Genomic DNA, 22,399 nt, shown 5'->3' on the forward strand with positions numbered 1-22,399 from the left:
CTGATCAGAGATACGCTGGGAAACGCTTGCAATTCTTCCTAACAGCCCCACAACACAAATTCGCACGAGGTAATTTGAGGGGTTTGTTTCCCTCACCCACCCACCCCCGCCTAAACCCTCTAAAAGGATACCGCTGTTGAGACACGCTCAAAGTGTGTGTGTGTATGTGTGTGTTTGTTTGTTGTTTAATGTGAGCGTTACAGGAGATTGCAGGGCACGGAAGCTGTGTCAGATGTGCAGATGGTAGAAAGAGCAGGATTTCTCAACCTGGTGACTTTAAGATGTCTGGACTTCAACTCCCAGAATTCAGATTCTGACTGGCTCAAGGTTAATTTAGCATTCCGTCCTTTTGAGGTTGGTAAAATGAGGAGGACCCAGATTGTTGGGAGAAAGAGGCTGACTATGTAAACTGCTTAGATAGAGAGATAGAGATAGATAGATAGATAGATAGATAGATAGATAGATAGATAGATGGATGGATGGATGGATGGATGGATGGATGGATGGATGGATGGATGGATGGATGGATGGATGGATGATGATGGAGGTACATGGGGGGGCATTGAATTATGAGTGTGGGCACGCGCACACTTTTGGCACCTGAGTGAAAAAAAGGTTCACCATCATTGTGCTAGAACTTTAAATTAAGCAAAATTAAATTACATGTCCTGAAAACTCATCCCATCCCCATCATCCTCTCTCTCTCTTTCCCCCTCTCTCCCCCTCTCTCTTTTGCCCCTCTTTTTTTCTCTCTCCTTCCCCCTCTTTCTCCCTTTCTCCCCCTCTCTTCCTCGCTCTTTTTCTCTCTCCCTCCCTCTCTCCCTCTTTCTCCCTCTCTCCCCTCTCTCTTTCTCTCCCCCCCACTCTTTCTCCTTCCTCTTAAGTCTCCAATATGGTTCAGCAAAGATTCGGTCCCTTCGCAAAGCAAAGCGTGAGGGTTTAACCGTTCAGTGTGGCTTATAGCTACTGACAGATCTTTAACTTTACTGGCACCCCGGCAGCTATAATTCTCCATATTGATTCCTTTAGTTAGTTAAACCTGCAATCTAAGCTTATCACCCACCCGGTGATATATGGAGACCGACCTGCTTGCCCAAGCAGCTTTGGCTGATGAAGGATAGGATGGGTTGAGGGTCTCGGGCAGAAATGTACTTGCCCGCTTAACCATTTTCAATTAGAGAAGCCCCTGAGTAAGGGGAAAGACGAGTCCGACTCTTTAACCTGGTCGGTTATATGCAACCAACATTTTGGAAGTCTGGCTTATCGATTGCTTTGATCTATCCCAACGGTGTCAAACTCAAGGCCCACGATGTCGTTGGATCTGGCCAGCGGTGAAATCCAAATTTTTTTTTACTACCAGTTCTGTGGGCGTGGCTTGGTGGGTGTGGTGTGGCTTGGTGGGCGTGGCTTGGTGGGTGTGACAGGGGAAGGATACTGCAAAATCCCCATTCCCACCCCACTCTGGGGCCAGCCAGAGGTGGTATTTGCCGGTTCTCCAAACTGCTCAAAATTTCTGCTACCGGTTCTCCAGAACCTGCTGGATTTCACCCCTGGATCTGGTGCAAGGGGTCGTCCTGGAAAATGTAAGGGGCCAGCCTGGATTACTTCGGCCCGGTCTACCCAACGCAAAGAAGAAACATGCCAGCAGTTTGGGGAGTGGCGTCAAGCTGGCCACGCCCACCCAGCCTGCCACGTCCAGTGAGTGGCGTCAAGGTGGCCACGCCCACCCAGTTGGCCATGCCCAGCTGCCCCACCCCCGTCCCCAAGGTCAACCACAGCCCTGATGCGGCCCTCAATGAAATTGAGTTTGACATTCCTGGCATAAGGTCTCCTATCTTGAGCAGGGGGTTGGACTAGAAGACCTCCAAGGTCTCTTCCAACTTCTGATATTCTTTCTCTTTCATGAGAAGAGCCCTGTGTTTGTACGTTCTTATGATTTCATCAACCGAATTAGAGAAGTCTTCTACATTCGGAAGGAAAAATGAATTATCCTAGTCAAGAGGTTAAAAATTGGGCAGCATGGAAATCAGTGGTGAAATTCAATTTTTTTTTACTACCGGTTCTGTGGGCGTGGCTTGGTGGGCGTGGTGTGGCAGGGGAAGGATATTGCAAAATCTCCATTCCCACCCCACTCCAGGGGAAGGATATTGCAAAATCTCCATTCCCACCCCACTCCTGGGGCCAGCCAGAGGTGATATTTGCCGGTTCTACTAACTACTCAAAATTTCCGCTACCGGTTCTCCAGAACCTGTCAGAACCTGCTGGATTTTACCCCTGATGGAAATGCAAGAACAGGCAAATATGTTTGTGTGTTATCATGTAACTGCCTAACAAGTCACACAACTCTCCTCAGCAGAAGCTGCCCAGGGAGAATTCCTCGTGTTTAATGTCCACCTTATAGCTGAAGATAGTCCTCAATTTACGACAGGTCCTTTTTACAACCATTTGGAGTTACGATGGCCCCCAGAACGGGTGCTGTGTGGCCCCGTAAAGCATTTCTAGCCATTGTAAAATGTTGCCCCCATCCTGTGGTCACGGAACCAAGATTTGTGATATTTTTTGTTGGTTTCTGGCATCAAAACCATATTTGGAAGAACAGTTCCCTTAATGACCTGGCTGTCGGCTTAATGACTATGTGATTCGCTTAATGACTGCCATGAGAAACGTCAAAAAAATCCACCCACGTCCAGCCACGTGGCTGCCTCAACTGATAAACACAATGACTTATGACCGGATTTCTGGACTCCCATTGTAGTCGTAAATCAAGGACTACCTATACAACCAAAACTGGTGGTTGCAGCTGGGTAGGAGGAGAACTCAGACCAAGACTCAGAGATCAAATTCTCTCCTGATCATTCAGATATATATGGATAGTCCTCGACTTTTGACCATCATGGAGTCTGTCATATCACTGTCATAACTCATGAAGATTGCCAAAATTCTGTCACCGTCCAAACCTTATGACTTTTTTGGGGGTGGCAGTTATTAAGTGAAAATCATCACAGTCATTAAGTGAATCCATGGTCACTAAGCCGGTGCAGTCAGGTGACCACGAGGGGGGAAGGGCAAACTGGGTCATAAGTAACTCGCAGATACGTCCGTCAGAATTTCAAATGGTTCCTAAGTGAGAGGTCATAAAAAAAGGACTGCCTGTATCAACTCCCAAATTCCCAAATGTTCCTAAAAAAGACAAAAGGGTGGGGGGGGGGGGAAATGCCAATTCTTAAGGGTCGTACGGATACCCTTTTACCAACATAGCAGAGAGCGGAAAGAAATCTCTTGAAGCGCAACTACTTTGCTATCTGGGAAATTAATTTCTGTAAGTACATTTTTCAGAATTCATTTATTGCAAATCCAATGAAATTAATATAGTCCCCAGGCAATTTAAGGCTCTGGAAAAAGAAGAAAAAAAAAAAAAAAGGGAGAGGTTCAGTTTGAGTTCAGAGGCAGCCACACGTCAGAAGAAGTGGGGGGGAGGTGGAGTCAAGAGAGCAATCAGCCTGGAACCTTTACGCTCCCACAAACAGCGCTAAGTCCGATCTGTCTTCAATTCCAATGACTCTTAACTAGCACCAATTTAGAGCTGACCATTAGCTGACTCGATTATTCTGTTTAGGCATGAGCAATGAAGATGCTTAACTGGAGTTTAGCATGTGGTCCTGATTCTTTGCATGGCAGGGAGGGAGGGAGGGAGGGAGGGAGGGAGGGAGGAGATGGAAATGAGAAGAAGGAGGGAGGAAGGAAGGAAGGAAGGAAGGAAGGAAGGAAGGGGATGGGAATGAGAAGAAGGAAAGAAAGAAGGGAGGGAGGAAGGAAGAAGATGGGAATGAGAAGAAGGAAGGAGATGGGAATGAAAAGGAGGAGGGAGGGAGGAGATAGGAATGAGAAGAAAGAAAGAAAGATGGGGAGGAAGAAAGGAAGGAAGGAAGGAAGGACGGGAATAATAACAGAAGGAAGGATAGAGATGGTAATAATGACAGAAGGAAGGAAGGAAGGAAGGAGGGATGGAAGGAAGGAAGGAAGGAAGGAGGGAGGGAGGGAGGGAGGGAGGGAAGGAAGGAAGGAAGGAAGGAAGGAAGGAAGGAAGGAAGGAAGGAAGGAAGGAAGGAAGGAAGGAGTAGGTGAGGCAGAGTCTGGGGGCAGAGTCAAGAGAGGAATCAATCTGGAGTCATTACATTCCCACAAGCTGTCTGTCCAGCCCCTCATGAATCACCTTATCTAGTGCTAATTTAGTGCTGACTGTTAGTTGACTGATTCTTTATTGATTTAGGCATGAGCAATAAATCAGATGAACTGGAGTAAACGTGTATTCCTGATGCTTGGCGCCTGACACATCAAGCACATGTGACCAACAGAGGGCCACCTGGGATTAATCCGGGTTTATGTCCAAAAATTGTCCCCCGTGGCTGCTAAAAACCTTCGGATGCCATCATTCTACATTTATCACTACTTTGTACCCGGGGTCCTTAAAATCACATATGCTGTTTAATTTAATCTAATCCCACTGGCTAAATGATGGAACAATCACCAGGAGACAGTGAGTTCTAGTCCTGCCTTAAGAATTGAAAGCCAGCTAGGTAACTCTTGGCCAATCAGCAGGAGACAGGGAGTTCTAGTCCTGCCTTAAGAATTGAAAGCCAGCTAGGTGACTCTTGGCCAATCACCAGGAGACAGTGGGTTCTAGTCCTGCCTTAAGCCTGAAAGTCAGCTAGGTGACTTTGGGCTAATCAGCAGGAAACAGTGAGTTCTAGTCCTGCCTTAAGAATTGAAAGCCAGCTAGGTGACTCTTGGCCAATCACCAGGAGACAGTGAGTTCTAGTCCTGCCTTAAGCCTGAAAATCAGCTAGGTGACTTTGGACCAATCACCAGGAGACAGTGAGTTCTAGTCCTGCCTTAAGCCTGAAAGTCAGCTAGGTGACTTTGGGCCAATCAGCAGGAGACAGTGAGTTCTAGTCCTGCCTTAAGAATTGAAAGCCAGCTAGGTGACTGTTGGCCAATCACCAGGAGACAGTGAGTTCTAGTCCTGCCTTAAGCCTGAAAATCAGCTAGGAGACTTTGGACCAATCACCAGGAGACAGTGAGTTCTAGTCCTGCCTTAAGCCTGAAAGTCAGCTAGGTGACTTTGGGCCAATCAGCAGGAGACAGTGAGTTCTAGTCCTGCCTTAAGAATTGAAAGCCAGCTAGGTGACTCTTGGCCAATCACCAGGAGACAGTGAGTTCTAGTCCTGCCTTAAGCCTGAAAATCAGCTAGGTGACTTTGGACCAATCACCAGGAGACAGTGAGTTCTAGTCCTGCCTTAAGCATGAAAGTCAGCTGAATCAATCACCGGGGGGAAGTGAGTTCTAGTCCCACCTTACAGACAAAAATCACCTGGATTAGTTAGGACCAGTCCCTCTCTCTCTCAGCTCAACCTACCTCACAGGGTTGTTGTTGTTGTTATTGTTGTGAAAATAGAAGGAGGAAGGTGTGTTGGATATGTTCGCCGCCTTGAGCGATTTGTAAAAATAATAAAAGCGGGATACAAAATAAGTACCTAAAATAAAATAAAAATAACGGGGGCAGTGCCTAAACCAGGCCTCTTACCGCCAAGCTCCTTGCTGCATTGGGGAGGTGGCTGCAGTCACAAGCTCCTTCTTGACGGCTGTCACTCCAGGAGACGTGGCGGAATCCTTCCCAGACGTCCCTATGGAAAGAGGGGAAACATTTTCTTGCTTTGTCTGGTTTTTAACAGTGGGCCCATGCAGCGTGCTGTTCTCCGGGGAGCTTTAGATACGGTGAATCAGCAGGCTAAGTTCTTCCCAGTGACAGGGAAGGGATGAAATATATAGTATAGTAGAACAGAAGTAGGAGTAGAAGAAGAATAGAAGTAGAATAGACTAGAAGTAGGAATAGACAAGAAGTAGAAGTTCAATAGAAGTAGAAATAGAAGTAGAAGTGTCAAGTTTCGAGGTTGTCTCAAATAAATTGCATTTCAAACAAAGTCTTTGAAGAAAAACTCCTATTTATTAAGCACGGCATTCTAAAACCCGACTCCATTGAAGCCAACACTGACTTCCAGACCCAAAACCCTCCCTTTCCGTTCCCCACTCCCCTGCACTCATTGGCCATCTTCCAAGTCATTCTACCCCTAATCTACTCCAGCTCAAATGAATTTCCCCCTCCCATCCCATCTCCTAGGAGATATTATCTCCAAGGAAAATAAGTAGGTGAAAAGTCAAACGTCCCTTTCCAGACGCCTCCGTTTCTCCTCTTATGTCAGCACTAGAGTAACTGCAGCTTGAAGTGCTGACAAGAAGTAGAAATAAAAGTAGAATAGACTAGAAGTAGAATAGAAGTAGAAAGTAGAAGTAGAATAGTAGAAGTAACTAGAAGTAGCAGAAGAATAGGGTAGAAGTAGAAAGTTGAAGTAGAATAGAAGTAGAAGTAACTAGAGGTAGCAGAAGAATAGAGTAGAAGTAGAAATAGACTAGACTACGGTCGTAGAATAGAATAGAAGTAGAATAGAAAGCTGTAGACTAGAAGTAGACTAGAAGTAGAAAGTAGAAGTAGAAGTAACTAGAAGTAGCAGAAGAATAGAGTAGAATAGAATTTAGAAGTAGAATAGACTAGAAGTAGAAATAGACTAGACTACGGTAGTAGAATAGAATAGAAGTAGAATAGAAGTAGATAAACTAGAAGTTCAATAGAAGTAGAAGGAGTAGAAAGCAGAAGACTAGAAATAGAAGTAGACTAGAAGTAGAACTAACCAGAAGTAGAAGAATAGAGTAGAAGTAGAATAGAATAGAAGTAGAATTAGAAGTAACTAGAAGTAGTAGAAGAATAGAGTAGAAGTAGAAGTGGAATAGAAGTTTTATTTGTCCATTTTACGACCTTTCTTGCCACCGTCGTTAAGCGAATCACTGCAGTTATCAAGTCAGTCGTACAGATGTTAAGGGAATCTGGCTTCCCCATTGACTTTGCTGGTCCGAAAGTCACAAAAGGGGATCACATGACCCAGGGACACTGCAACAGTCAGAAGTACGAGTCAGTTGCCAAGCGTCTGAATTTGGATATATGCAACCCATATTGAAGAGAGGCCAGGGCTTCTGTCACATCTTTGTGGTTGCCATCTTCGCATGTTTTTAACCTGTCTGGCAGACCCCTCGGGTAAACATAGCAAGTTTTGATTTGGTACTCAGGAAGGGGAACAGGGATTTGGGGAACAGGAAGGGGAAGGAAGAGCGGAAGGAGGAGGAGAAGGAGGGGGAAGGAGAAGGAGGAGAAAAAGGAGGAGAAGGAATGAAGGAGAGAAGGAAGGGGAGGAGGAGGAGTCCTCGATGCTCTCTGAGCTTGGTGGTTTTCTTGCAGACGTTTCACCACCCAACTAGGTAACTTCATCAGTGCTACAAAGACGTGTGGTTTGCAGAGAGGTGGAGAAGGGGAAGGAGGAGGGGAAGGAGGAGGAGAGAAGGACAGGAGGAGGAGGAATAGGAAGAAGGAGAAGGAGGGGAGGAGGGGAGAAGGAATGAAGGACAGGAGGAGGAGGAGGAGGAGGAGGAGGAGGAGGAGGAGGAGGAGGAGGAGGAGAAGAAGAAGAAGAAGAAGAAGAAGAAGAAGAAGAAGAAGAAGAAGAAGAAGAAGAAGAAGAAGAAGAAGAAGAAGACGACAGCTTTAGAAAAGAAAGATAAAGGGGAAAAAAGAAACAAAAAAAAAACCCACAGTGAAAATTGCCCCTGAAAACTTCACGGATTGCACCGGCTTTCTTTCTCTGGCTTGAATTGATTGCGTGGAGCGACGTTATGAGGCGACTATTAGAATTCACGGCGCGCTCCAGAAGAGAGCCGAAATGTCAGCCGAGAAGAGAGCACAAGTAATGGATCCTGAACTCCTGTTAGTCAAAAATGATTTTGTTTCAAATTAGAAATTGATTTCTTTTGGACACCAGGCCTTTTGCCAGCTTTCCAACTTTCGTAGCCGAGCTTTGCGAGAGATTAACCTTCCCCGCTCGGTTCAGGGAGCCCTCCGATGACCCCTTTCCAAAGTTTCTTTGCAGCAAAAGCATCTCTCTCTCTCTCTCCCTCTTTTTTTCAAAATAAAATAAAATAAAATACGTTCCTTATCCAATATGGCAATGGGTTTGTTCCTTTTCTTGGTAGGCTTAACTGAAGCCTACCCATTGCAAACTGGTTGACGAGTTTAAGAGGAGAGAAAAAGGAAAGGGCAGAGTGCGAAAATATCAAAGAAAGGAAGAAAGGAAGGAAGGAAGGAAGGAAGGAAAGGGAAGGAAGGAAGGAAGGAAGGAAGGAAGGAAGGAAGGAAGGAAGGAAGGAAGGAAGGAAGGAAGGAACAAAGCAGTTTCTGAGTGACCCAAAGATTAGGTGAGGATTTTCAGCAAAGCCCAAAACTCCTCGGCTTTGTGTATTTTCACTTGCAGGAGTAAAAAGTACTTTTGCTTTGTTCGTGGAACTGTTGAGCCACAAAAATCAAATAAACTAAAAGCAGGAAAAAAACATTTGCCGTTAAGATATCGGTGGCTTAGAAGATGCTGTTTTCCCCGAGTTTAGGATTTGGGGGAATTTGGGGGGCGTTTACAAAAAAATTGCACTGTAAAAATTCAATTCTGGAACGGGTTCTTTCCGCTAGAAAATTATGTTTCATTTCCTCATTTTTTCTTCTGCTTTCTAAGTACTTGGTAGTCCTTGATTTACAATCACTCCTTTCGTGACTCTATCCCAAAGGTGCTCTTTCCAGAGGCAACTGAAGATGTTTCACTTCTCATCAAAGAAGCTTCTTCAGCTCTGGCTGGATGTGGGGGGGTGGGGAGAGAAATGGAAGGATTTTATAGTCTTTGCAGACAGCTGGTCATTTGCGTTCTTTTTAGAGAGTCGTTGAGGCCACTTGGAGGTTTGTTAAACCCTTCCATCCTCCACCATCCAGTCAGAGCTGAAGAAGCTTCTTGGATGAGAAGTGAAACGTCTTCAAAGAAAAACCAGAAAGTCCAGTTACCTCTTGAAAAAAGCAAGCTTTGGGACAACTGAGGACACAGACAAACCTCCAAGTGGCCTCAACAACTTTCTAAAAAGGATGCAAATGACCAGCTGTCTGCAAGGAATATAAACCCTTCCATCCTCCTCCATCCAGTCAGAGCTGAAGAAGCTTCTTGGAGGAGAAGCGAAACGTCTTCAAAGAAAAACATGAAACTCCAGTTGCCTCTTGAAAAAAAAAAGCAACTTTGGGACAACCAGGACCTGGAGGACCGAGGGTGGGGGTGTTCTCCTCCCGAGTAGCCTGCTCAGTCTGCACTGTTCTTGCCTGCTCTCCACTCTCCATGCTCTCGGATCAGGAGTGAGTGGTCCTTGCTCATCGCCTGAGCTCTGTCTCTCATGTTCCTCTTGCCTCTGTTCCTCCCTGTCTACAAGCCGTCCTAATCCTGAAATGCCTTGGCCTGACTGGCCCTGCCCTTCCCCATTTTCCTCCGAAGCCAACGAAGCTGCCCCCTCAATCTCTGTCGGCTCAGGTTCCAGGTCATCTTCCCCCACAGATTCAGGGACATGACAATCACCGTAGTCACATGATCAAAATTCAGACTCTTGGCAACTGATTCATATTTATGACAGTTGCAATGACCCGGGGGTCACGTGATCCGCTTTTGCGACCTTCTGACAAGCAAAATCAGTGGGGAAGCCAGACTCATTTAACAGGCCTGTCACCAACTTAACCACTGCAGTGATTCAATTAAAAACGGTGGCAAGATAGGTCATAAATCGGGGCAACTCTCACTTAACAAAGGTCTCAATTAGCAACGGACACTTTGGGCTCAGTCGCGGACGTAACTCGAGGACTACATGCGTGGGCGCAAAATGAAATAAAATAAAAGGGCCACTTCCACAAAAGATTTAAATTGCAATTAGGTAGGTCTGAACTGAAGGCAATTAGACCGAGATTAAAGGGGAAACAGACTGGAAAATGGAGTTTGCAAGGGGAAGAATGAATTGCTCACAAAGGCTGTGATTTTAATAGTCCAGATTATTGATCTGATAGAAATACCTGCTGGATCTCCGAGGCGTGCACGCATGTGCGAGCGCCCACGGACATACAGAGAAAGTACTAAATAAGTAATAAATTGAAAACGTTGGAAGGGTGTAATGAATTATAAATAACGGCAAAACCAGCAAGAGTTGTACTGCTACATAAAAGTGTTTAACGCATTTAAGACAGCAGGGAATGCAGAAAAATACGTAAACATATCCTGCTGGCTGATGCTCTCATCTAGGGCGAGCCGTTTTGTATTTGTATTTGCTTTAAAGAACGCAAAAAAAAAAAAAAAAGACTTGGACACAAGAAATGGAATCATCGGTGCTTTTTGTTGAGATATTCTCTCTCTCCCCCTCTTCCTCTCTCCTTCCTCTTCATCATCATCATCCCATCCATCTATCTTCTCTCTCTCTCTCTCTCTCTCTCTCTCTCTCTCTCCTGTCTGTCTGTCTGTCTGTCTGTCTGTCTATCTATCTATCTATCATCTCTATCTATCTATCCTCTCTCTCTCTCTCTATCATCTATCTCTTATCTCTCTCTTTATCTGTCATCAGTCTATCATCTATCTATTTATCTATCATCTCTCTCTGTCTCTATCATCTCTATCATCTATCATCTATCTATTTCTCTCTCTCTATCATCTATCTACCTATCATCTATCTATCTATCATCTCTCTTCTATCTCTATCTATCTATCTATCTATCTATCTATCTATCTATCTATCTATCTATCTAATTTATCATCTCTCTATTTATCTATCATCTCGCTCTCTATCATCTATTAATCACCTCTGTCTCTATCATCTCTATCATCTAAAATCTTTCTATCATCTCTATCATCTCTCTATCTATCATCTCGCTCTCTATCATCTATCTATTTATCTATCACTTCTCTCTCTATCATCTATCTATCATCTCTCTATCTCTCTCTATCATCTCTCTATCAATCTATCCATCATCTCAAAACCTTGTTGTTCCGCCAGTCCGGGCTATCAATGTAAAGATTTTAATTGATTTTAAATGTGGGATTTTAAATTTGAGGGTTTTATAATTGAGCCATTTATTTAATAATTTTAATTATTTTTAAATTTTGTCTGTCTTTGTGCTTTTAATTAGGCTGTACACCACCCTGAGTCCTTCGGGAGAAGGGCGGTATAGAAATAAAATTATTATTATTATTATTATTATTATTATTATTATTATTATTATTATTATTATTATTATTATTATTTCTCTCTCTCTCTCTCTCTCTCTCACACACACACACACACACACATATTTAAACTGTCCATTGCCCTCAACTATTAAAATTAAAAAACCAATAGATACCAACTTTGTTGTTACTCATCCTGCCTCCCAGAACCAATTAATGACGAGTACCAAGGTACCACTGTATCTTGTATCAGCATGTTTGCCTCACTTCCCCCATCACATGGAGGAATTCACTGGAGAAAGCAATTCTGCTTGGAAGAGTTAGCGCTAAAAGGAAACCAGGCCGCCAGAGGATACGGTGGCTGGACAGTATCAAAGCTGACATCAGCCAGAGCATAGAACAACTCAAAGAAGCAGTGCAAGATTGGAAGAGGTGGAGAGACCTGGCTCAGAGAATCACCATGAGTCGGACACGACTGAATGGGTCACATCATCATCACGACTCTGTTTGTTGCCACCATGGGGTAGGGTGCAGCTTTTGGGGGGTTTTATGTGTCGATTTTGAAGTCTGCACACTGCCTGGAGTCACCAAGTGTGAGTTGGGCAGCCACATCATTCTATGTCTATGGAGATTCTCAGTCCTCCAGGTCATGGTTGTCTCAAAGGTGCCTTTCCTGGAGGCAACTTTGTTTTTTTCTTTTGAAGACGTTTCGCTTCTCATCTAAGAAGCTTCTTCAGCTCTGACTAGATGGTGGGAAATGGAAGGATTTATCTCCTTGCAGACAGCTGATCATTTGCATCCTTTTAGAGGGCCGTTGAGGCCCCTTGGAGGTTTATCTGTGCCCTCAGGGTCTACCTGAGTAGTGACTGGATTTCCAGAGGAAAAAAATGGCAGACTGCAGGAACCATTTGCACCACTCAGGTGACCCTGAGGACACAGATAAACCTCCAAGGGGCCTCAACGACCCTCTAAAAGGATGCAAATGACCAGCTGTCTGCAAGGAGTATCAATCCTTCCATTCCCCATCACACAATCAGAGCTGAAGAAGCTTCTTGGATGAGAAGCGAAACGTCTTCAAAGAAAAAAAAAAGCAGAAAGTCCAGTTGCCTCCTGAAAAAAACACCTTTGGGCACATCAGTCTATCTGACAAATAATATGTAAAAGTAAAAGATGTCTTACCTCGTTTGGACCTGACGGGCTCCTTCTTCGTGCTGTCCCAAAGAGTGGGGCCATCTGCGTCACTACTGAAGCCCATGCTCTTCATCCCCGAATCAACCCTTTCGTTGCCTTCTGGTGCTCTGAAGCTTCTCCTGGAGGGTGTCCTCAAAAGGCAGCCTTCGCAGTCCATCTTGGGGGAACTGGAAGAGAAAGAAAAAGGAAGAAGGGAGAGTGGGTTAGAGGTGCCTATTTTTTTTTTAAGGTGCTCGTCTTCAACCTTCAACCTGTGTTAATATCAAAGTAGAACACAGTTAAGTCCTCAGTCATAATTGCTTGGGGGGGGCAAATAGTTATTTTAACGAGAAAGTTTTGTGAAGATGCTGACATTTGACTGGCTAAAATTAGGGGTTGGGGGAAGGAAGGCTTTCCAATGACTTCTCTCAATGGGGCTTGGTTACCCCTGGGATGCAACATGGCACGCAAGGCTGAATAGCCCTCCAAATGGCAGAAATGGGGGGGGGAGGGGGAGGATTGCTAATTTTAAGATGGATCTGGAATGAAGGGAAAAAAAACCCCACCCTACAGCATAACAAGCTCTCCTAACAAGGCCTTGGGGTCTCTTGACTCTTCAGCTCTTAATGTCAGCTAAAACCAGAAGGAGCAAGCAGTTAGGAAAGAAAAAGATGAAAAAAAGATGTGGATTTCAAGAGCAGCAACCCTGCAGAGTTTTAAGACGTAAAGCACACACAGAGAGAGAGAGAGAGAGAGAGAAAGAGAAAGAAAGAGGTTGGCAGGATGAGGGAGGATGCCTCCCCATGGCGGTGACAATTTGGGGTTGCATGTTGGCCAAGACTATCCTTCCCATTGGTTGCAGAGTATTGACTACCAGCATCACAAGTGGACATACACACAGACACGAAACAGCTGTGGTGCTCTCTGAGCTTGGTGGTTTTCTTGCAGACGTTTCATGACCCAACTAGGTAACATCATCAGTGCTAGAAGGGAGCAGGCGGAAAGAAAAAAAAGAAAACCACCAAGCTCAGAGGACCCCACAGTCCTCCTCCTCCTCCTCTTAAATCCTGCTCCCTTCTATCCCTGATGATGTTACCTAGTTGGGTCATGAAAACGCTGAAATAAAACAACCAACCTCAAAGATCACTAAGAATCCCTCCCTCCTCTTCCCCACTTCCTCCACTCTGCAAATTGTCATCCCTTCTAACGCTGATGATGTTACCTAGTTGGGTCATGAAATGTCTGAACGGTCACTAAATGAACTGTTTGAAGACTACTGGTACAGAAAATAGAAAAAAAAAATATAAGAGAGAAAAAGAGATTATGCAGATTCTCAGACATCCAAGTCATGGTTGTCCCTCATGTGCTTTTTTTCAGGAGACAACTGGACTTTCTGGTTTCTCTTTGAAGACATTTCACTTCTCATCCAAGAAGTTTCTTCAGCTCTGACTAGACGGTGAGGAATGGAAGACAGCTGGTCATTTGCATTCTGTTAAGAGAATCGTTGAGGCCGGTTGGAGGTTTATCGGTGTCCTCAGGGTCACCTGAGTAGTGCAAATGGTTTCTGTACTCTGCAATTTTTCTGGAAATTCGTTCTGGAAATGACTACGGGAACCATTTGCACCACTCAGGTGACCCTGAGGACACCGAGAAACCTCCAAGGGGCCTCAACGACTTTCTAAAAAGGATGCAAAGGACCAGCTCTCTGCAAGGAATATAAATCCTTCCCTTCCCCACCATCCAGTCAGAGCTGAAGAAGCTTCTTGGATGAGAAGAGAAACGTCTTCAAAGAAAAACCAGAAAGCTCCGTTGCCTCTTGAAAAAAAGCACCTTCGGGATAGAGAGAAAAAGAGAATTTCATTGTCAGTTACCCCACACGCTTTATCTAAAATTTTGCCCAAATGAACCGCTCAATGTTATGATTTCCTTTGATGCTTTTATAAACCAGGCCTGGCTGCGGAGACAGAATGGCAAATTGTTTTTTTAAAAAATGTCATTCAGGACCCTCTCTTGCTAAGATTGTTCCTTAGAACAAAATGAGGAGGTGGGATGGGGTGGGGTGGGGGGCGAAGATAAGAAAGGATAGGAGAGAAAAGAGAAGAGAAGAGACAAAGAGAGAGAGAGAGAGAGAGAGAGAGAGGGAGGGAGGGAGAGAAAGTTAACCTTTTGTTTTATTGAATTAAAATGCCACGGCAATGCCTATGTAGCCTTCAGAGACTAAAATACTTCCTTCTCTTTTTTTCTTTTAACTGAGAAGAATAGCTGTCATTTATTAGACACAAAGAACAATTACTTGATGGGAAGCCTTCTCTGACAAAAAGCAGATTGGTATTCCTGTCATAGAAAAAATAAAATAAATGCATTATATGGGGAGGGGGTGTGTGGCGGCAGGCAGGGAGGGAGGGAAGGGGGGGGTTTGAGGAAGAGAAAAAAAAAACCCAGCAGAGACCTCGGAGACTTGAATAATTTAAAACTGCATTTGGCGCAATTTGAATTTTTCTTCAGGGAGGCGAAGTTAAATACCTTTAATTTGTTCTAATTATTTCAAATTTGCAAGTTAATTACGGCTGATGGTTAAATAACAAAAAGGACGAAAGGATCCTCTCCGCCGAGTTTTTACCTCCTACCCTCCGCATTACTTAAGCCTGATTTTGAGCATGCATGAATTAACTTTCTAAATAATCGCACAGTTTGACTTAATGGCTCAGGAAAATGAGCATTCTGATCCTCCGAATAACCATTAACGGACATTAGAGAGGCTACTGGGACCCATGATGCTTGCCTGCGAAGTATTTTTTAATGGGGGTCTTATTTACCAATCTTTATCTACTGCTCAAGTTAGGGCACTAATACGGCTTCATTAGGTCTGCTTGTGGAGAAGGGGAGAAATGTCACTTTTTTTCCCCCTTCGAAAAATAAAAAAAAACAAAAATAAACCGACGTCCGCTCGGAGGTGGCGAAATTCGTGTTTAAATTAAAAACCAGCCAAGGACAGTGGAATTTAACTCATTTGCGAAGGCGGGGTGAGTCAATCCAGCAAGAAGGTCGGGCACAGAATCACCAAAGGCATTTTATGGGGCTATCAGAATAGAGCTGGAAGGGAGGTTTACAGATTGCAGATTATACAGAGTTGGAAGGGACCTTGTAGGTCATCTAGTCTGACCCCCCCCAAGCCCAAGCAGGAGACCCTACGCCATTTCTGACAAATGGCAGTTCAATCTCTTCTTGTAAGTCTCAAGTGATGAAGCTCTTCTGTTCCATGATTTGATTGAGCCTTGGTAGTACAGTGGTCTAAAGCACCCTGTTATTAAGACCAGCTGCCTGCAATTACTGCAGGTTCGAATCTCGCCAGGCTCAAGGTTGACTCAGCCTTCCATCCTTTCTAAGGTAGGTAAATTGAGGACCCGGTTGTGGGGGCAATAAGCTGACATTGTATAAATATACAAAAGAATGAAGGCTATTGCTTAACGCCTTGTAAGCCGCCCTGAGTCTCCGGAGAAGGGCGGCATATAAATCAAATTTAAAAAAAAAAATTGCTCTCACTTCAGAAAATTTCTCCTTATTTCCAGGTTGAATCTCTCCTTGATCAGTTTCCATCCGTTATTCCTTGTCTGGCCTTCGGGTGCTTTGGAAAATAGCTCGACCCCCTTCCTCCTCTCTGTGGCAGCCCCCTGGACAAGATCTTCTAGTCTTCTAATCCACCCCTCTGTTCAAGCAGGAGACCCTACATCTTTTCAGACAAGTGGCTGTCCAGGCTCTTCTTAAAGACCTTCAGTGATGGAGCATCCACAGCTTCTGAAGGCAAGTCGTTCCACTGATTAACAGAATAACAGATTTGGAAGGGACCTTGGAGGTCTTCTAGTCCAGCCCCCTGCTTGTGCAGGAGACCCTATGCCCATTTCAGACAAGTGGCTGTGCAGGCTCTTCTTAAAAGCTTCCAGCGTTGGAGCATTCACAACTTCTGGTGGCAAGTTGTTCCACTGGTTAATTGTCCTCACTGTTAGGAAGTTTCTCCTTAGTTCTAGGTTGCTTCTCTCCTTGATGAGTTTTCATCAGTGGTGGGTTACTACCAGTTTGCTCCGGATCGGGCTCCGCCCACCCGCCTGGACGTCTCTGCACATGCGCAGAAGCTTCTGAGCATGCAAAAAAGTGTTGCGTGCGTGCGCGAGTGGTCTCACACCCACTAGCGAACCGGTAGTGACGGGATTTGAATCCCACTAGTGGTTTTCATCTATTGTTTCTTGTTCTGGTGCTTTGGCAAATAAGTTGATCCCTCTTCCGTGTGGCAGCCACTCAAATACTGGAAGACTGCTATCAGGTCAACTCTACTCCTTCTCTTCTGTAGACTAGACACGCCCAAATCCTGCATCTCTGGTTCTTCCTGAAAATGTTCTTCTCCTGGATACAGAAGAGGTTTTCCCTCCATTACCCCAGGAGTGAAATGCTCCCGGTTCGGACCGGATCATCCGATCCGGTAGCGATGGAGTTGGGTGGTTCGGAGAACCGGTAGCAAAAATCCCTGACCACCCCCCATTGCCAAGCTGAGCCGCACAATCATCAGAGGCTTTTTTTTTATTATTTTTAAAAGCATTTTTTCTACAACCTCTTCGGCTGAAAAAATGCTTTTAAAAGTAAAAAAAAAAAGCCTCTGATGATCGCACGGCTCAGCTGGGATCATCAGAGGCTTTTCAAAGCATTTTTTCTTCAAACCTTTCGGCTGAAGAGATTATAGAAAAAATGCTTTTAAAAGTAAAAAAAAAAGCCTCTGATGATCGCGTGGCTCAGCTGGGATCGTCAGAGGCTTTTAAAAGCATTTTTTCTTCAACCCTTTCAGCTGAAGGTGTTATAGAAAAAATGGTTTTAAAAGTAAAAAAAAAAAAAGTTGGCCACTCAGTCATATTACCCCCACCCCACCAAGCCACACCCACAGAACAGGTAGTATCAAATTTTACATTTCACCACTACATTACCTCCCATAAACTCTCACAAGAGTTCCCAGTTGGTATTTTACACTGGTCTGAATTTATAGAGGGCTTCCCTTCTCTTGAATCCTGTGGCTGAGGTGCATCTTGTAGGGTTGATGAGAGGTATCCAAGGAACCAAAAGAAGAGTAAGACAAACAGGGACCAGTTGACCGTAGCAGAGTCCATCTATGAGTAGGGGGTTGGACTAGAAGACCTCCAAGGTCCCTTCCAACTTTGTTATTCTGTTATTTACATCAGCTAGCAGTCAGAAGACATGTCAAAAGCTCCAGACTTCACCACAGTTTCAACTGGGAAGCTGGGAACATCCTTGAGACGGGATGGCGAACCTATGGCACGGGTGTCACAGGTGGCACATATAGCCGGAGCGACCTCAGCTCCGGCGCGCGTGTATGCACCGGCCAGGTGATTTTTCGGGCCTTCTGGGCCCACCAGAAGTAGGGAAACAGGTTGTTTCCTGCCTCCGGAGGGCCTGGTGGGGGTGGGGAAGGCCCATTTTTTGCTCTCCTCAGGCTCCAGAGCCTTTCTAGGAGCCTTGGGAGGACCAAAATGTCCTCCCCCCCCCCGGAGACCCTCTGGAGGCCAAAAACGGCTCGTTTGCCAACTTCCAGTCCCACAGGAAGGTGGTAAATGAGCCGTTTCTGGCTTCCGGAGGGCCTCCGGGAGGGGGGGGGGAAGGCCATTTTCACGCCCCCCCCAGACTCCTAGAAAGGCTCTAAAGCCTGGTGAGAGCGAAAAACGGGCCTACCTGGTCCACTGTGCCAAAAGCGTGGGGGAGCGTGGAGTGGGGTGTCACGTGCGCGTGCGTGGGGCACATAAAATTATGGGTGTGGGCACGCGTGTGACCCCCCCGACGCTCCTCTCGTTTTTGGCGCACGATGGCAAAAAGGTTCGCCATCACTGTCCTAGATCAAACCAACTCCAAAAATGCTAGAGAATTCCTGGAAGCCCGGCACTCAAACAAATCAGCCATCAACGGGCCCGTAGAGTTCAACATCGTTTACACGCCGTTCAGAAGAGACAATCCAAAAACTAAACAGGAAGCAAAAAACCCAAAACAGCTCTTCGCCAGCAGTCAACTCCCAGATGAGCAGAGATTAACATCAAGATTGACACTAGACCAACAATCAAGCTGTAAACACTCCAATGAAGGAACAACCAATTTAGACAAACAATAAACACGAAACGTTCAGCCTACTCAAGGAATCACCAAGAATACTCTCATCAACACTGACAGGGCCAGCCACTAGTACATAAACAGACAGACAGACAGACAGACAGACAGAAAAAGAAAGAAAGAAAGAAAGAAAGAAAGAAAGAAAGAAAGAAAGAAAGAAAGAAAGAAAGAAAGAAAGAAAGAACAGAACAGAATAGAAATAGGGGGTAGAATAGAGTGGAGTGGAGTGCAGTGGAATGGAATGGAATGGAATGGAATAGAATAGAATAGAAATAGGGGGTAGAATAGAATGGAGTGGAGTGGAGTGGAGTGGAATGGAACGGAACGGAACAAAACAGAACGGAACAAAACAGAACAGAACAGAACAGAACAGAACAGAACAGAATAGAAAAAAGGAAAAAGGGAAGAGGTTGGCTGGAAAGACACAGCCAGAAATACAGCCGGTTTATGTCTCTGCCCCATCATCTATTGCAAAAAAAACCCAGAGTTTCCAGCATCTCCTAGTGATGCTATTTTCTCTTGTCAGATTGTCTCTGGCATTAATTATTTTTCGGATGTTTGTTTTCCAAAAGGAAAAAAAAAAAGGCAATGTGTAAATTTAATCATCTATCCAGTGTTCACAATCACCTAATGCTCATTAAAGAGGTTCCTATTATAAAAGGTAGGTTAAACAGCGCAGGAAAATAATAATAATAAACCTTTGGAACAGTATGACAATAGCTAGACCAGAGTACAGGTAGTCCTCGACTTACGACCGCAACTGAGCCCAACATTTCTGTTGCTAAGCGAGACAGTTGTTGAGTGAGTTTTGCCCCATTTTACGACCTTCCTTGCCACCGTTGCTAAGCGAATCACTGCAACTGTTGAGTTAGCAACCCCGTTGTTAAGTGAATCTGTCTTCCCCATTGACTTTTGCTTGTCAGAAGGTCACGAAAGGGGATCACGTAACCCCTGGGGACACTGCATACATCATAAATGTGAGTCAGTTGCCAAGCACCTGAATTTTGATCACGTGACTGGGGGGGAGGAGGGGAACGACACTGCAGCGGTCGTAACTGTGAAACCGATCGTAAGTCACTGTTTTTCCAATGCCGTTTTAACTTTGAACGGTCACTAAGCAAACTGTTGTTAAGTCGAGGACTATGTTCTGACCTAGGCTTTCTGAGTCAGTAAAACACACGAGTAGTCCCAAAACCCACTTTTATTGCAACAGCTGTGAATTCTGTTCATTCACAGATGAGTCCCAAAGAGTTGTAAAGAGTCCTTCCGGATAAGGCTGATAATCACCCACCTTTATCTCCCTTGACACGCTGCCAAAGGCCTAATTGGCAAAGCCACACGGAGTCCAGAATCAAAGAGAGATGCCGACTGGGAACAGAATTAACAATGTTGCTTTCCTGCAAAGGGCCCACATGCCTTTGCTCCTCTTTTAAGCCTTACGGGAGGGGCCAATCATCTCCAAGCCTTACTCCTGAGTCGCCCCTTTTTTTCTTAACTGTTCTTGCCTTCTGGCAGCTCTGCGCATGCGCGCACTGGGAACAGGCTCCTCCTGTTCCTCTGCCTCTCTGCTGTCCGACTCTGGAGTCCGCACATCAGTCCCAGATGGCCCTGGCCCCATCTCTGCCTCCGACGCAGAGCCCTCGTCCGAGCCTTCCCCAGACTCCAGGACTGGCCCATGGTCCTCCCCAGCCTCCTCACTGTCCGACTCTGCTGCCAGCTCCGCAGCTGCTGGTGAGCCACAACAGACTACTTGTACACTGTAGGTCTCCAACAGCCTAGTTTTCTCTACATACGGATTATTTTTTTTGTAAAAAAAAAAAATAATAAAATAAAAAGGAAACTTCTTCCTATATCCAAGACTCCATCTAATGTGAGCATAAATCCAGCTGCCCCTTGACTCAGGTTTGCTAACTGTCAACTCTGAATCCTGGGTTCAAATTGGAAAGCAGAGATACCGGTAGTCCTTGACTTACAGCAGTTCATTTAGTCACTGTTCAAAGTTACAACAGCACTGAAGACACCTAGGACCGTTTTTCACACTTACGACTGTTGCAGTCATGTGATCAAAATTCGGACTGGCTTGTATTTATGACAGTTGCAGTGTCCCGGGGTCACGTCATCCCCTTTTGTGACCTTCTGACCAGCCAGATGGACTAACTTACCTTGTCACTAACTTAACGCCTGCGGCGATTCACTTAACAACCGTGGCCAGAAAGGTCGTAAGATCGGGCAAAACGAACTTAGCCACTGTCTTGCTTAGGCTTTGGAAATTTTGAGCTCAGTTTTGGTCGTAGGTCGAGGACTCCAGAAATCTTTCTAGCTAGAGAGTGTCGTGCGCAGCAGCACCTGCCGACAAGTTCACGGTCTCTCCATAAAAACCATAAAAAGATCAGACACTGGAGCTTCTAAAATTAGGACCTCTGGTAAATGAAAGTTAACCTGCACGATGTCTGGGTCACAAGGACTGAATGTAATGAGATCAAGACTATGAAAAGGCCATTCGTAATGAACTTCATCGCATTACGAAGGCCACGCGTGGCGGTTTTATCGCGTCTCATTAATGCTCCTATAAAAATTGAGCGCTCCAGATTGTTCTTCCGACCCCCTGGATCTGTTTGTGAAGTTGGGTGTGGAGAAGGAACGTGTTCTCACTCAGCTCCCTAAAGACGACAAACCCTCTGACATGAACTCAAAAGATTCCTTTAATTAGGAGCGCCGGCAGCCCCAGCAAAAAGTTTCTCTCTCACCGCAGGCTAACAAGTCCATCCGGCAGGGAGATGAATAGTTGTCTGCCACATCTATTCATCTCCGCCCCCTGCCTTTTATCCCCAGAGCTAGGGTGGGCTTCGCTAGCAGCGCTGGCTCTTCTGTCCCAAGGACCGGCTCATAGATTTCCACTGCTCTCCTCTCCTCTGCTGTCTGCACACCTGTGTGTCAGGCACCGGACCCAGCTGTTCCTCCTCTTCCTCATCAGCCACCTCCAGATCTGAAGGCTGTTAACTCTCCATCTGAGGGCTGACGGACAGCCCAGGCTCCTCCTCTGTCCCTCTCTCTCTCTCTCTCTCTCTGCCAGCCCCATTCCCTCTTCCCCATTGGAGCTCTCAGGTTGCCTTAATGCTGATCCTGACTCCCAAGCCTCCTTCTACTCTAATTCGGCTGCTGGAGAGGCCGGTGGCTGACAGAACAGCTCTGATTGCAAATTTGAGAAACTTTAATGACCTACCGGCAGTCCTCGACGTACGACCACGATGAACAAGGACATATTATGCATTGCATAGATCGCTTAGAGGTGGGAGATACTTCCAATGTAATCTACTTGAGCCCCTGTGACTACGTAGTACAAACATGAAGGAAGCTAACTACCAGACTGCAAGAACACAAGCGAGCGGTCAGACGAGGAGACCTGAACTCATCGGTAGCCTCACACTACAGTGAACAGGGACACATATTCAATTTTGCAGCTACTAAGATTGTCGGACGAGCAGGAACAAAAACAGCTGGGGAAGTGATTGAAGCCTGGGAAACGGACCCCCTCGTCGGTCAACAGGAGTGCTGATTCACCACCAGCCTATCAAGTACTTAGAAGGCAAGGGCTTGGCAGCACAAGGAAACAACAGAGAGGGAGGGAGGAAAGTGAAATTGATGGGAGGGAAATAGGAAGGGAGGAGAGATGTTAGATGCTAGGAAGGGGAGGGAGGGAGGGAGGAAGGAAGGAGAGATGCTAGGAAGAGAAGGAAGGAAGGAAAGAAGGGAGAGAGGGAGGAAAGTGAGATAGGAAGGAGGGCAAGAGAAAGGAAAGAGATGCTAGGAAGAAAAGGAAGGAAGGAAGGAAGGAAGGAAGGAAGGAAGGAAGGAAGGAAGGAAAGAAAGAAAGAAAGAAAGAAAGAAAGAAAGAAAGAAAG

At 45.4% G+C, this 22,399-nt stretch overlaps 1 protein-coding gene across 1 annotated transcript in view; it reads right to left on the reverse strand.

Annotated features, from left to right (window-relative positions):
• LOC139313376 (protein hinderin-like) overlaps positions 1-22,399 on the reverse strand; it is a 124,112-nt gene that overhangs the window by 33,974 nt on the left and 67,739 nt on the right. The window contains exons 5-6 of the mRNA XM_070938970.1: positions 12,348-12,526; positions 5,585-5,684 (exon numbers count right to left, since the gene is read on the reverse strand). Coding sequence (XP_070795071.1) covers positions 5,585-5,684; positions 12,348-12,526 — 279 coding nt within the window. The remainder of the gene's footprint in view (positions 1-5,584; positions 5,685-12,347; positions 12,527-22,399) is intronic.

This window comes from Pituophis catenifer, unplaced genomic scaffold (assembly GCF_029215685.1).
Source record: "Pituophis catenifer annectens isolate HBS135680 unplaced genomic scaffold, rPitCat1.0.hap2 SCAF_2, whole genome shotgun sequence".
NCBI classification, from domain to species: domain Eukaryota; kingdom Metazoa; phylum Chordata; class Lepidosauria; order Squamata; family Colubridae; genus Pituophis; species Pituophis catenifer.